This window comes from Rhinatrema bivittatum, chromosome 17 (genome assembly GCF_901001135.1).
Source record: "Rhinatrema bivittatum chromosome 17, aRhiBiv1.1, whole genome shotgun sequence".
Classification (NCBI taxonomy): Eukaryota; Metazoa; Chordata; class Amphibia; order Gymnophiona; family Rhinatrematidae; genus Rhinatrema; species Rhinatrema bivittatum.
Genome location: NC_042631.1, coordinates 33,131,770 through 33,146,784, shown reverse-complemented (window position 1 = coordinate 33,146,784; position 15,015 = coordinate 33,131,770). Strand labels below are relative to the sequence as shown.

At 42.9% G+C, this 15,015-nt stretch overlaps 1 protein-coding gene across 4 annotated transcripts in view; it reads right to left on the bottom strand.

Annotated features, from left to right (window-relative positions):
- The window catches only part of DAGLA (diacylglycerol lipase alpha), a 210,630-nt gene that overhangs the window by 10,204 nt on the left and 185,411 nt on the right, over nucleotides 1–15,015 (bottom strand). For all 4 annotated transcript variants that reach the window (XM_029582183.1, XM_029582182.1, XM_029582184.1 and 1 more), the window contains exons 17-19: nucleotides 14,276–14,472; nucleotides 8,581–8,710; nucleotides 2,290–2,492 (exon numbers count right to left, since the gene is read on the bottom strand). In XM_029582183.1, the coding sequence (XP_029438043.1) occupies nucleotides 2,290–2,492; nucleotides 8,581–8,710; nucleotides 14,276–14,472 (530 nt within the window). The remainder of the gene's footprint in view (nucleotides 1–2,289; nucleotides 2,493–8,580; nucleotides 8,711–14,275; nucleotides 14,473–15,015) is intronic.

Genomic DNA, 15,015 nt, shown 5'->3' with positions numbered 1-15,015 from the left:
TTCCTGGCTAAATAAGCCTTGTGCAACTACAGGGTGAAATCAAATGAGAAGATTACAGAATCATCAGAATACTCCCCCAGGAGGTCCTCTTCCTCACCCGACTGAATTCCCCAGGCCCCTTGGCCCTCCACGGGGCTCAAATCTGCCGGGGACAGCAGCGGAGAGAGATCCCCCCCTCTCCTCGCAGCCTCTGAAGCAGCTGCGAAAGAAGATAAAATGGCCGCCATTCCCATACTAATCAGGAATGGCCCCCACTGCTTCCCTCGATCCACGCAAGAGCCTCCCCAAGGCCTGTGCTGCTTTTCTACCGCCGCCGCAGTCGTCCTCAAGCTGCCCTCTCCCCCAGAGAGGCAGTGGGAACAAAAGCCAGCTCAAGAGAGCCGCCGCACATGGTGCATTTGCTGCCCTGCGGCATGCTCTCAGCACGGGCGGACTGAGAGACCAGTCAGCTGCCTGAGGAGCTTAAAGCACAAGAGCCTCTGCAGCTGAACCCCTGCTGGGCTTCAGCACCACTCACTCGGAGTCGATCGATAGGAAAATCAAAAAAATAAAGCAAACTCCCTTTTTTTTAAATATAAATTTTTACAGAAAATACAAAAGCTATTTCCCTTTAACCGAAGAGTGGCAGCAGGCTCTGCAAGTCCTTCTGGGAGAGAGGGAACTAGCTCCACCAGATTTCTATCCCCGGCAGATGAAGGACTGAGCAACAAAAGGGTCCCCAACCTGCTGCTTGTCCACCTCAGAACCAGGAGGGATGGCCCCACCAGGACCTGCCAACCTCCTAAGAGGAAATCTCCAAGAAACTATTATTATTTTTTTTTTTTTAAACCCAGTTTTCAGACTGCAGGTTTTGCACCTCTACCATCTGCTGGAGACAGAGAAATGTTGAGGGACTGCAGGTGGCACACAGGGTTAAGAGGCAGTGTCTGTGAAACTTTCTCTGTCTCCATCTGCTGGAAGGGAGGCAAAACCCAGGAGTCTGGACTGATCTGGGGACATACAGGGAAATAAAGACTTTTAGGTCTTTCCAGAAAAATCTGGAACAGATGTTTGTTCAGTGCTGAGTGAGGACATGTGATCCACTTATGTGACTATAATGAATTGCTGGTCTTCACAGAACCTGCCTTAACAGGGAGAAAAAGATAATGCCTAGGACTTTCTGGCCCCCATAAAACCCTTACTCTACTAACCATAGGAAGGGTCACCAAGTAATATAATAATGAGGGTATCCACCTAAGTATGTTGATTTTTACATGGCATGTATTTCCCAAGGAATGGTTACCTCCATTTGTCTTTCCCACTCTGTCATTAACTTTTCGTCTCTCTCTTTCTATATTTCTTACAACCATGATCTTTTCTCCTTGCCTATTGATCTGAATCAACTGATGCACCATTTCTCTCAGTCCCTTCCTCTTCCAGTTTCTCTGTACTGCTTCTCTCTCTCTCTCTCTCTGTGGCACTAACTCTTTGCCTTTGCTCTTCCTATGACTTGCACGCTGCCTCATCCTCTCCTCCTACTCCACCCTACTCTCACAAAGATCATTGGGCTGGAGGAGTAAAATGCTGAGCCAAACTCAATTCAGTCCATTTCCAGCTATGCCCATGCTATAATTTCTATTGCATTCCTATTCTAGCTCTGCCAAGTTCAACCCCATTCCACTAGTCCAGGGTGAGCGAATGGCTTCCCGGGCTTGCATATGTGCAGAGATTTCTACTGTACGCTAATGACTGCAGATACCGGGAACTGCAAACACATGGCAGTGTTCAAAACACATTCATAAAAGTTGTTTGTTTTTCTTTTTTTTTACTGAAAGGTTTATTGATAATCTTCTTACATCTCTGGCTTGAATTCAGAATGTATAATCATTTATTTCTACTATAAATGAGAGAGAGACGACTCCTTTTGTCTGTTCCCTACATCCCCACTCACTAAGAATAAGCCAATTTAAATCTAGATTTGCACCCCACTCAGTTATTAGGCTCCTAAGTTTTGGCCCTGCCGCTAGATGCAAGCTCAGATTGTTGCCCTGATCCTAGGCACAAGGGCCCTTAGTTTTGAACTATAACCTGATTGTAGGTGCAATACCCATCAGCTCAAAGGATTCTGCCCAGGTCCTTGCCTTCATGTAGGGAATGTATAGTTTAACTTTTGATCCTTCCCTAGGTACCACAAAGGTCATTACTTCAGACCTTTAACCTGTCCCTAAGCATGAGGCCCCTCAATTCAGGCAGGGTCTTTGTTGGAGAGGGATCAACAGTACTGGAAAAGATCAGAGATAACTGAATTACTTAGTGCTGCTGTTTCTTGTATCCACACTTCTGGCTCTGGTTCCACTTATGACTGCAGGTCCCACTTCCACAGTGGGGAGAGCCGATGGCAGAGGCTGCTGCTGGAAGATCAGTTCAGGGTTCAGATCGACCTCGGTTGGGCTAACCATCACTTTGGCTGCAGACAGCAGGGCTGTTTTTCCTTTGTTATAATTCTCAAGCACCTGATGATAAAACAGGAACAATGTAACTACCAGCTCCCCCAGTCAAGGACCATATTCTGGACTGAAATAATTGGAATTAGTATGGAATAAACCGTGCTTCTTCCAAACGTGCCACGCCTGGTGCTTGGATATTTTTTGCCAGGTGTTCTCAATACCATGAAATGCTGAAGAACAGCTTTCACAGCAGTCTTGCCAGAATCTCACCACACTTTGTCCCTTCTGTAAGCTTTTATGTATTTATTTGTTTTTAATTACTGGGCCCAGCACTTTTTCCTCCTGCTTCACTAAAGCTTTAGCTCAGCTGAAACCAACCTCTATGTAATGCTGTAGCGCTATAAACCTTCATGCACAACTGCTCAGGCATTTTACCCCTATTTTTATATTCTTTTCTTGCTGATACACCAGTCCAGACAAATGGGTTACTTCCCTCTTCCAGAAGATGGAGGCAGACTTCTAAAACGTTCTCTGTGACATCATCACTATTTTCATGTGGCACAGAGAACATTTAAAGCCTCCAGAAGATGGTAGGATGCGCTGGTGGTACAGAAGGATATCGAAGGTTTGATTTTTGACAATTTCATATTAATAGCTTTGTCTGATTCTGTCCCGGCAGTCAGTGGACCAGACATCAGAAAATTTCTGAGCCACGATGTGTTATCTCCCAGCCTTACAAGAAGGTTTGGTTAAGCCTAGAGGGGAATCTCAGAGTAAGGAAAAGGGAAGAAGATGATGATCCTCTGAGAAATTTTATGTCCTCCCCTTATTACCTCCCCCCTACCTTTGTCTGTTTATTAAAAATAAATAGATAAATAAATAAAACTTACAGGATCCTTTACCACAGCATTCCCTACAAAAATTGTTCCGGATAACACGAGTGGATGCCAAGATGGAGGAGTTACCAGAAAAACTGCAATACTATTGGAAGGGGGAGTAGCCCTCAAAGATCCACAGGACTGAAAGATTGAGATTTTAAGTTTTTTTCTTCTGCAGCTCTTGTAGCTCAAACATCTGTTTGCGGTGGTTATGTGGCTAGCGCACTTTTGCGCTGAGTACAGCAACTTGCAGGAAGTGCTGAAGCTGCCAGGCTGGAATCAGCAGCTGCGTATCTGGCAGATGGTGTGGATGACCTTATCAGGATTTTTTCTTTCTGTGGTTTCCTTCAATAGGACCCAGAAGGCTTCTCTGATTATGGTACCGGGCAGCAGATTCCTGGTCCAAAGCATGTTTATGCCAGCTTCCTTTTAAAGGAAGGCTTCTATTCAGTGAGGATCTTGAAAAGTTAATTAAAAAACCTTGGGAGACCCAAAACCTCAGAACTGTCCTGAAGATAAGTCGGTCTTTTTACTGCAATAATACAGGGTATGGTCAATTTCATGAATAAAGACGATACAGATCTGGAAGACAGTCTACCTCCCAAACCTTTAAAAGTAAGGGAAAGAATCAGTTCTTTCAGGGGGCAAAGAAAACCATGCTGGAGGCAGCCAGTTCTTCAGAGACCAGTAATACTTTCCCAGCGAAAGCTTCCAGATCCACTCCTTGGTGCAACTTATAGGAGAACGCCTTCAGCAATTTTATCAGGAATGGACCCACAACCTCAGACCAGCAGGTCTAAGATGATATAAAATGTGGGTATGCTCTGGAGCTTGCCTCTCCAGTACATGATGCCTTTATGGATTCTCCATGTGTGGCACCCACAAAAAATAAAAGCAGTAGTCCAAAACCATGCTGAACGGTTATTAAAAGCTGTTTGCACTGTTCCAGTACAGGAGCAAGGTCAAGGTCAATATTCAAATTACTTTGTGATTCAAAAAAAAAAAGAGATGGATCATTCAGACCTATTCTGATCTCAAGGGAGTGAATAGCCTATAGACACATTTCAATCTGCATTGATGGTGGTTCGAGAGGGCGAATTCCTTTCATCACTAGATCTCTCAGAGTCATATTTTCACATTCCCATCAGAAGGTTTCTCAGTTTCAGTATTCTGGGGAAACATTTTCAGTTCAGAGCGCTTCCTTTCAGTCTTGCCATTGTTCTGAGAATATTTACGAGCGTAATGGTAGTGGTAGCAGCCTTTCTGAGAAAGGAGCTCCTGGCTCATTCTTATTTAGGTGACTGGCTGATCAGAGTCAAGTCCTATTATGAAGGAATCAGAGTCGTCCACATTTTAAAAGGCTTAGGCTGGATAAACAATTTTCAGAAAAGCAATCTTCAATCAACAGTTTCTGGAATATCTGGGAGCTCAATTCAATACAAACGATCAGCCATGAGTTCCTAACCATAAAATGAATTTTCAAAATTGTAGCTCAAGTAGAGAAGTTTGTGGCCCAGGGAGCACTCAGAACTTGGGTAAGATGACTGTGACTCTATTTCTAGTATTATGGTCTAGAACTCAACCTCTTCAGTACTCTCTCAGTGGTCACCTCAATCTCAAAATTATGAATATCCTCTTTCACTATCAGGCCCAGTGAGGAGGAGTCTTTACTGGTAGTCAATACCTCAAAATTTAGTTGAGTTTGGATTCTGGTCACTAGAGTGCAAGCCTGTCCGAATGTGTGTGTGTGTGTGTGTGTATGTGTGGTGGGGGGGGGGTGCATTGTCAGGATCAGACAGTTCAGGGATTGAACTCAAGAGGAAGCTTCATGGTCCATCAACCGTTTGGAAACCAGGGCAATTCAGTTAGCCTTAATTCATTTTCTGTTTTTCTGAACAAACAGGGAGGTACTTGGAGTGAGGGGTATCCAAAGAGACAAACCTCTTGTTTTCATGGACGTGGAAAAATCTCCTACAAATTTTGTGATGCACGTTGTGGGTCTGGAAAATGTTCAGGCCCATTTTCTCAAAGAAATCAATTGGATCCAGGTGAATGGAAGCTCAGTCAGGAGGCTTTTCAGAAGATCGTGGACTGCTGGGGCACTTCTCAGATGGATCTTATAGCAACTCCAAAATTTATTGATTTTTCAATTGATGAAAAGAATATGGACGCAAAAGGACAGATACACAAGTTCAGGCTTGGCCAGTAGAGGGATTAATATATTTGTTCCCACCATGGCCACTGATAGGTCAGATTTTAAGAAAAAGATAAATGAAAAAAGCTCTAGTAATTCTAGTGGCATCGTATTAACCATGAAGACCTTGGTATGCAGATTTAATGACCTTACAAATTGATCAACTGCTACAATTCTCAGAAAATCAAGGTCTGCAAACTCAGGGGCAATCATCATGGAGGATACGGCTCGGCTCTTGAAAAGTCAAGATATTACAGGAAAGGTACTTTTCTCCTCACTTTCTACTCAACTAAAGTTTCGAAAGAATTCTACTTCCCTAGTTTATGTTCGCATGTGGCGTTTATTTGAAGCACGTTGCAAGGAATAGTTAGTGTCTCCTTTGTGAGCAGATATTTCAAACATTTTATTTTTTCAATAAGGTCTGGATAAAGGTTTAGCCCTAAATTCTCTAAAGGTTTAGGTAGCTGCAATTTCATGCTACAGAGGTACAGTCCAGGGGGGTTCAAGTTGCAGCCCACCCGGATGTTGCTAGATTCCTTCGTGGGGTTATGAGAATACTTCCCTCATTTAGACCAGTGGTTCCTCAATGGAATCTTAATTTGGTACTAAAAGCTCTAACATCATCTTCATTTCAACCTTTCAAATACACTTCTCTAAAGGATTTAAAGGTGGTTTTTCTAGCTGCTATTTGTTGAGCAAGGCACATTTCTGAACTTCGGGCTCTTTCCTGTAGAAATCATTTTCTGAATTTTTACCTCAGATTCAGGACCATTCTTCTTGCCTAGAGTGGTTTCTAGTTTTCATCTAAACCAGACTATTTCTCTTCCAGCCTTTCCAAGGGAGGCAGAGCAACAAGTCTGAGGTTACTGGATGTTCATCAACTTCTTCTTAGATACCTAGAGTTACTAATCTTTTTGTAAATCACACAGGTTATTTTATATGAAGGTCTGTGCAAAGGTGAAGCAGCCTCAAAAGCTACTATAGGAAAGTGGATTAAAGAAATGATAGTTTCACCATATATGATGAAGGGTCACTAAACATTAGAGCTTATTCATGCCCATTCTTCATAAACACAATTTTCTTCTTGGGTGGAAGTGGTGGCTGTGCATCCTGACAAAATTTGTGAAGCAGCCAAATGGTCTTTTTTATGTTCTTTTAAGCATTATAGATTGAATGTTCATGCTAAAGAGGACACTGCTTTTGGAGCTGGCATACTCAGAACGGCCCTAACTTTCACCTTCCCAAATTTCTTGGGCTTTGATACCTCCCATACTTGTCTGGACTGATGTAACAGGATGAAAAGGAAGGAGAAATTTCTGCTTACCTGTTAAGTTTCCTGTCCTTTATTTCTGCTATACTAGTCCAGAACACTTCTGGGATGTTAAAGACCCTAGTGGTTGAATAGAGTGCCTTACACCTGGATTTAAGTATGAATGTGTGATATTATTGGAGAGAACATCTGTAAGATTTGTTTACAAATCTTTTGTCCTTGCTCCAAAGTTAGTTTTCAGGTTTGTAAATTTCCCTTCACTTTTGAAGTAAAAAGATGTATTTTAAAAAATAAGCTCTCTTCTAACTTTTTTTTCATGTTATTTTCAATTGTTTTCAACTTTAAAAGGTGTCATGTTTTTATAATTTGTCTGCTTTGTCCTGGGAATACTGGTTTTAACCGTTTCTGCCCATACGTAAGTACTGATGATGTCACAGAGAAAGTCTTATAACTTCCCCCTTCCAAAAGATGGAGGCAGATAACCCACTTGTCTGGACTGGTGTAGCAGGTCTAAAGGAAATGAAATTAATAGGTAAGCAAACATTTCTCCATTTTTGCTTAGCCCAGTCATTGCAGTGACAGTCCTCAGTTGGAGACCACTCATTGCAGCTTCATCCAGAATGCAAAAAGGATAGGTCCTGAATCCCTCTAATAAGTGTACCAAAGAGTGATGACAGACTTTCCTCCTCTGGGGATGTGAATGCTGCCTCGATTGCATTCCCAGCTTTGGCCTCTCCCTAGGGAGCAGAGTTCTGGCCTAGAAATCAAACAAGTTCTCTGCACAGCAGTGTGCAGCACTGCCACTGAGCCAACTTTAAGCTGCTGCTTTTAAAACAAAGCCCCTAGTTCAACAATTCTCTGTTGGTGGCAACTGCTGCAGAATGTGCCTTTTGCCATGGAATCACAGCAAATTGCTCCCAAGGTCGTCTTTTACTGCTCCTTCTCCTCCCACCAGTGCCAACGTAGCCTCCTTCTCCTGGCTGACTGTAGCCACTGTACTTTCCTGCACCCTTGCTCAGCTCTCACGACTAAGAGCTGCTCCTGCCCTGTCACAGGCTCCCGCACTTTTCCTCCTCCACTGCCTGATTTCCGCTACCTCTGACTGCTGATGCAAATGATTCTTTCCTATTGGCACCACAGGGCTCCAGTTACTATGAGCCCCACAGTGTAGACAGTAACTTGTGTTTAAATTGTTACTGGCACAGTAAACAGAGCCATGGGGCACCAGCAGTAGGGGGCATGTTGGAATGTGAGAGCTGGCTGGGATAGAAGAAGAAAACAAAGACGAAAATTAGAAAGGGTATGAGGAACCAGAGAAGCAATTAGGGAAAAAGATGAGGTGAAGGAAAGGAGGACAGAAAGGGAGAATCTAAAGAGAAAGAATGCAAGAATGTTGCGTGAGGGTGAGAGAAAAGAGGAATGAAACGCACCTCCCAAAAATGGGGAGGAAAAATACAATTCGGATGCATACAAAGTTTTGAAAGCTACATATGAAAATAAAAAAAATAAATAAAAACTTGAAAAAGTTCATTTGAAAATTTGCTTTTTACAGAACTATCTACCATTGTATCACAGAGGCTCAAAGGACTGTGCTGCTTTATTTTTTTTTTAAGCCTGGCTACAGAATCTACATCTGAGCTGCTGCAGAAACCCAAGTGCCTTACTTTTGAAATTGGCAAGTTCATTCCCCAGGGCGAAGGCAAGTCAAGAGTAATTTCTATAGTTGGGGGTGTGGAAAACTGGTTTGGACCTATCCAAAATAGAAACTCGCACCCTCAGCACCTTGAGTACCCCTCGGGGTGTCACTCTTACCTTGTTGAGTCCCTCCATGACCACATGAGGCAGATGCTCATTCAGCATTGCTGGTGATATAATCACTTCCTCAAAGGCTTTGTTGTTTCCCCAGATTGCAAAATAAGTTGGCTCGTCCTGCTCCCAGAAGCTGAGGATGGGAATCAGAGGAAGAGAAAACAGCCGCTCAGGAAGAAGTAAAAAAAAAAAAAGGGAAGGGCAGGAAAAAAGGAAAAAAATGGAGAAGAAAATAAGGGAGGGAGGAAGGAAGGAGAGATTGAGAGGTTATCTGTAGTTGCAGTATGCAATGCCCCAGAGTACCAAGTACAACACCCTTCATTTTCAACTCCTCAAACTTCAACAGATTGTGAAGATCACTGGCCCACCTCCTCTGCACGTCATCCACACAGCTAGCAACTGAGGAAGGGCTTCAAAAATCACTCTGCTCCATTTGATGATTTTTTTGGCCCCAGCATCACCTTCTTTTTTGACGTGGTAAACCCAACACACCCATTTCCACAAGACCACCACCACACTCCCGCATCACTTTGGACATGGTAAATCATTCCATGCTTGAGTTGTGCTGCCAACACACTAAAATAGACTCCATTATACCGTATATGGAAACCTATATCTAATACTACTCTTAAACAGAATGTATGTGGCAAGCAACCAGATGTATCAAAATATTTACTACCATGCATCTACTGTGTACGTCAACAGTAGGTAGCAATGTCCATCCCAATTAGAAATATATGGTTTTAACCTAGAGATTTTTGTGTTTTGTTAGTCTAACACGAATTCCAGAGAGACTTTCAGCAGAAAAGTCTAGATTTCCCATCATGCATCATAACATTTATATATTGGCTATTCCATAAGATAGGATACTCATTTGACAGCTTGACTTTCCTATGCTGATTTCTGAGTGAAAATGATGTGGGGAGAGAATGTAATAATTGACTAGATTATGTATTAATTTGTCTGTACTGCTCTTTTATCTCAGTGTTTTATAAAGGACGATATACAGTGCTAGGAAGCCACTCACCCCTGTCTACCATCTCGTGAACAGTTCAGGTATTATCATCCCCCACTGATTAAGCTTTTTTTTTTCCTCTCTGGCTTGCCTTCCTCCATACCTTAGCTTCCAGATCAACTGGAACCAGTCCCTGCCCATCATAAATAATAGTATTTATGACTGGAGAAGGTGTCATGAAGCAAAGGCTCCATGGCCCTTTATTTGCAGCTACCAGTGTTTTTTGTTTTTTTCTCAAACCCAGCCACTGTAGCAACTTCTCACTGGGGAGCCACAGATCATAACCTTTTTTGGAATTTGGCACCCATGGACCTCAAGCCCCACCTACAGATGCAACTGATGTGCAATAGTTGAGATTCCATCTCTGCTACTACTCAAAAAAAAAAGATGAAAGACAACCACAGCCAAAGTAACAAATGCAAATTCCAGTGTCTCCTGGAGTGTGCCCATATCTTGCACAGAATTCAGAGCTAATAGCTGTCACAGCAGAGTCCAATCGAGATGGCAGCATCCAAGCACATGTTTCAAATATCGTGAAGAGCGGGTGATGCCAATTTTCACTTTATGGGGGGCATTTTTAAATCCTGTGGGATTATTTATTTAAAAAAAAAATGTATATCCTACTTTATCCACTATACTGGGTGGGTTACAAAATAGTACAAAAGGTACAGTGGCTCGGGGACACAAAATGAAGTTACTAAATTCTACATTTTAAACTAATAAGAGAAAAAATTTTTTTTACTCACTACATAATTAAACTTTGAAATTCGTTGCCAGAGGATTTGATGAAAACCGTTAGTGTAGCTGCATTTAAAAATGTTTTGGACAAGTTCCTGGAGGAAAGTCCATAAACCATTAAGGTGGAGTTGCAGAAATCCACTGCTTATCTCTGGGATAAGCAGCAAGGAATTTATTTACCATTTACCCTCAGACAGCATCTGAGAATGAGCTCAGTGTGAGAGACAGTGTGTGAGAATGAGAGCCTGAGTGTGTATGTGTCTGTGTGAGAGAGAGATAGCGTGTGAGAATGAGAGCCCCTGTGTGTGAGAGAGAGTGTATGAGAGTAAGAGCTTAAGTGTGGGTGTGTGTGAGAGACAGTATGTGAGAGTGAGTGAATATGAGAGAGAGAGAGAGAGACAGACAACATGTAAGAATGAGAATCTGAGTGTGTGTTTGAGAGAGGAAGGGAAGAAGACAAGTGGAGAGAGAAGAAACAGAAAAAAAAGAAACCCTGGCAAAAGACCAAGAAAGGGAACATGGAAAAAAAAAGCCTGTGACCAACCAATTAGAAAACTAAGATGAGACGGCAAAGGTAAAAAAAAAATAATTTTTTTTAATTTTTAGTAATTGGCATATGTTGTCTTTGGGAATGTACAAGAGTAGCACTTTCTCTATGCTGATCTCACGATGTACGAGATCAGCATAGAGGAATGGAAGCCCAACAAATTTTTAATACCGCAGGGCCTGCATAGAGGAGGCAACAGAATGGGCTTCAGTGCCAGTGGAAGAGTTCGGCGCCTCCCCAATAGCCACGCAGCAGCAGCAGCAGTGACAGCAGCAGCAAAGGAACGAGGGAGCTTGCCTGGGTGTGTGGGTGAGTGTGAGAGAATGAATGGGAGCCTGCCTGGGTGTGTGTGTGTGAGAGAGAGAATGAATGGGAGCCTGCCTGGGTGGGTGTGTGTGTGTGGCAGCCAGTAAGAGTGAGAGCGTGCGTGTATATGAGAGAATCTGGGGTAGTGAGAGATTGTGTGTGGGGGATGGGGAGAGAGGAGAGGGTCTTAGAGCCTGAGAGTGTGTTTGTGTCTGTAAGAGAAGTTGTGGGTGTGTATAAGAGCATATATGTGTGAGAGAGAATGGGCAAGGTAGTAATGTGTGAGAGAGAGAGGATAAAGTGTATGTCCCCCCCAGCCTCCTAATCCTTGACAATCTCAGGGTGACTGGAAATCAAGGGTTCCCAGGTATGGACAGCAGGGGCTTTTTTTTTTTTTTTTAATACTTATTAGTTTTAATTATTGGGTGTTATTTGATATGTGTGCTGTTTTGAAATATTTATTGGTGCTTGGGAATATTTTTAAAAATGTATATGATTTTAATTAATATAAGTTATTCTATTGGTCAGCAGTTTTAAAATATTCTTTTATTAGTATGGTTTTACTATTATAATTGATGCTTTATGTTTCTTGATTTTATTTGTTTTATGCGGAATGATGATTCTGTTTTTCCATGGTTACACACAGAGTCTGGCTTCTTGGGGTTTCCATTTCAGTTTTTGTCTAATTTGTGATCCTTTATTCTGTATTTGGTGAGGATCTGTCTCTGCTCTTTGCGTGTGACCTTGATGAGAGATTCTGCTAGTGTGTAGTGTCTGTGTAGGGATGTATAGCAAGCGAGTTTTGTTTTCCCAGTAGGTGGTGAATTGGTATTCTGGGACTCAGTGTAATATTTACCTGTGCTTTTTCACAGGTAGGGTTCTTGTTTGACTCCTTGGTATTATTACTGTTACGTTACAATAGGTTTGCTGTATAGATGTTGACTGGTCTTTTTTGCAGGGTTTTGTGGTAGTTCACTATGTATCTGGCAGTGGAAGGAGTTTGTGCTGCTATTACTGTGAGGTGACACCAGAATTTGAAAATATTGTTTTGTATGTTGAGTTCCAAGGGAAACATCCAAGCTCCAATGTTGGGGGGATTTCTGTGGATGCGCAGTGTGTTTTACAGAACTGGAGGTGCAGGATTCGTATTGACATTATTTCCCTTCCTGTATACATTCCAGACTTCACTCTCATAGCCATTCAGAATTAGTTAAATGAGGCCATCAAATAATTTTAATAGTAGTTTTACTAGAAGTGTGAAACTAGTCAGCTTTTTTAAATTATGCAGAAGACCATTTGGAATTTAAGTTTTTTTTTTTATAGCCAATTTTAAAGCAGGGGGCCATGCTATGGAAGTGGGTGTGATATGAAATTTCCTCATTTTGGCTCCCCCCCCTCCAGTTTTTCTGTCTAGAGATGCCACTGATTTTCTGTGCCCTTAAGCATTAGTACAAGAACCCGGAGAGGCACACAAATGCATTGGCCCCTGGGCGCCAGAGACCTTTGGCACGCCACTGCCTTGGGATCCTGCCAGGTACTTCTACCACACTGAAAATGGTCTTCCCCATGAAGAGGATATGAAGGAGTCAGGCATTTGTGATGTCAAAAAAAGCGGCTGCTGTAGAGTGCTATTCTCCTTAATGCTCTGTTTAGCACTCTGGGGGACATTTTCAAAACCTCCTGTATTGAAAGGCATCAAAATTAGCTACAAGTACCACCGTACCAAGGGGTGAATTTTAAAAACATTATTTGCGTTGAAATGCTGATGTAGCATTTTAGTTTCTGCTCAAAATTGTTATGCTCTAAATGGTTCTGCCAAATATGTTAATACTCTGTTACCAAGTTTTTCACCCCTGTTCGATGTACTTCACCTATGTTTAATGTAAACCGATGTGATATGACTTGTCATGAACGTCGGTATAAAAAAAAAAGAATAAATAAATAAATATATGCGAGTATATGGGCTGCACGTGAGCAATGCAGATTTTAGAAGCCACAAATTATTTGCGTATATGTACATGTAAAAAAAAAAAAAAAGAAAAGAAAGAGGGGGGTGGAGCTGGGGTATGTTGCGGGCCAAAATGTACACGTAAATCCACATTTTAAATCCAGTGGGGCTTCAGCATATGGCGGGGCTCCGAGTCCCACATGTTTACTTCTGCTCTCGATGAGGTGCAAGTCTGCTTAAATCTCTATTTAGGCTCAAAACAATTGGGTGAGGGGTCTGGGTCAGCTAGGAGGCGTGGAAGCTGAAGAACCAGAGGGGTCTGGATGACCTCAAGCTAGACTGGGCAAACTGGTGGACTAATTGGTAAAACTGGGAAGGTCCTTCATGCGAGCATGTTTGAAAATCCACTTACCTGTGCACGTTAAAGCCAATGTAGGCAAAATACGTATGGCCTGGCTAAAAGAGAATGCAGTGTGAACATTGGCGCAGTGCTGTTCTTTGAACCTCTCTGAGGGGGCAATTTTTAAACTTGGCAATCTGTGTAAAATACTTGTGAAAACTGTTCTCCCCATGTATGAATTTGATTTTTGCACACTGGTGCACATGAAATACATGTTTTATATCGGAATAGATTACAAACACTAAGGGTGCACCTTAATCAGTTTTTGGTGCACACAATTATTAGCCTGGTATGATGCCTTATACAGCTCCTTAATGATAGCTTCTGGATAGATATTTGTGGCCTAATGGAAGTATTACAACCTGACCAGTCACATAACATAGTAACACAGCACATGATGGCAGAGAAGGACCAAAACATTTAGTCTGCCCAGCAGCAATTTTATGTGCAATTATACAAAGTAGATCAAAATCCCCACATGGAACCCAATCCCACTGTGCTCCCTTCAGAGTTACAACCGTCGCGCTGCGAAGACTTCCCCATGCCACCCAGGAAACACAATGCGGCCATAATCGCTGCTCTCCTGGGCTGAAACTGTCGCGCAGGGAAAGCTGTGCAGCTCCCTCATTACCATGTGTGGTAAAGCTTTCATTGCGATATCCTATGGTACAGTATGCACTCTCCTCTTTTACAGCACTCTGGGAGCACCTGTGCTCATTCCCCTCCCCCTTTAATGGCACCTACCAGCACTGCTCAACAGGGTGGTTGTGCACCACGTGGATGATGCGGCCAGGTGGGTAGAGGGGGGTACTGGCTGACAGGGCAATAGTTAGATCGCTAGGGTGAGTCCACAGACGATTACTGGGCACAGCGATGCCCTCCGTGTCATCAGGGAGCTCCGATTTCGGGATGCATTTTGTTCCACCTAGGATAATCCGCCACTGCAGGGGAATAAAAATGCGTTCAGTCACTGTAAGAAGAAACCCAACACATAATTGTGGAAGAGGGAATCATAATGGGGGCCGATGCAATAAGGTGCGCTGAAGCTGCCGCGGGTTTGTCTGCAGATGTACGCGCAAAACCTAACACGGGGATGTAATAAGAGTTTTGTGCCCGGGGAAAAAAGCACGTAGAAACGTACTTACAGACCCGTGGTTTTTCCTGCGCTAATATATGCTAATGGCAAAAAAAGGAGGCAATTAGTTAATCACAGGCAATGCAGGGAGCTGCGCTAATGCTAGTGCGGGGTTTTTTTCCGCCATGGTCAGGGCACGAGTTTAGTGTCAGCGCCAAGTCGGAGGGGCCTCTGTTGGTGTCCAAGTGTCCTGAAAACCACCTACGTGAGTGCTTATCTTGGCGTCCTAGTGGCCAGCTTAGCTAGGCGCTTTTCTGGGCGCCCGATCGTACAGATTCGCAACCAAGTAAATGCCTAGCTCAGCGCCTGAGTGGCAAGATTAGCTAGGCGCCTTTCTGAGTGCCAGAGT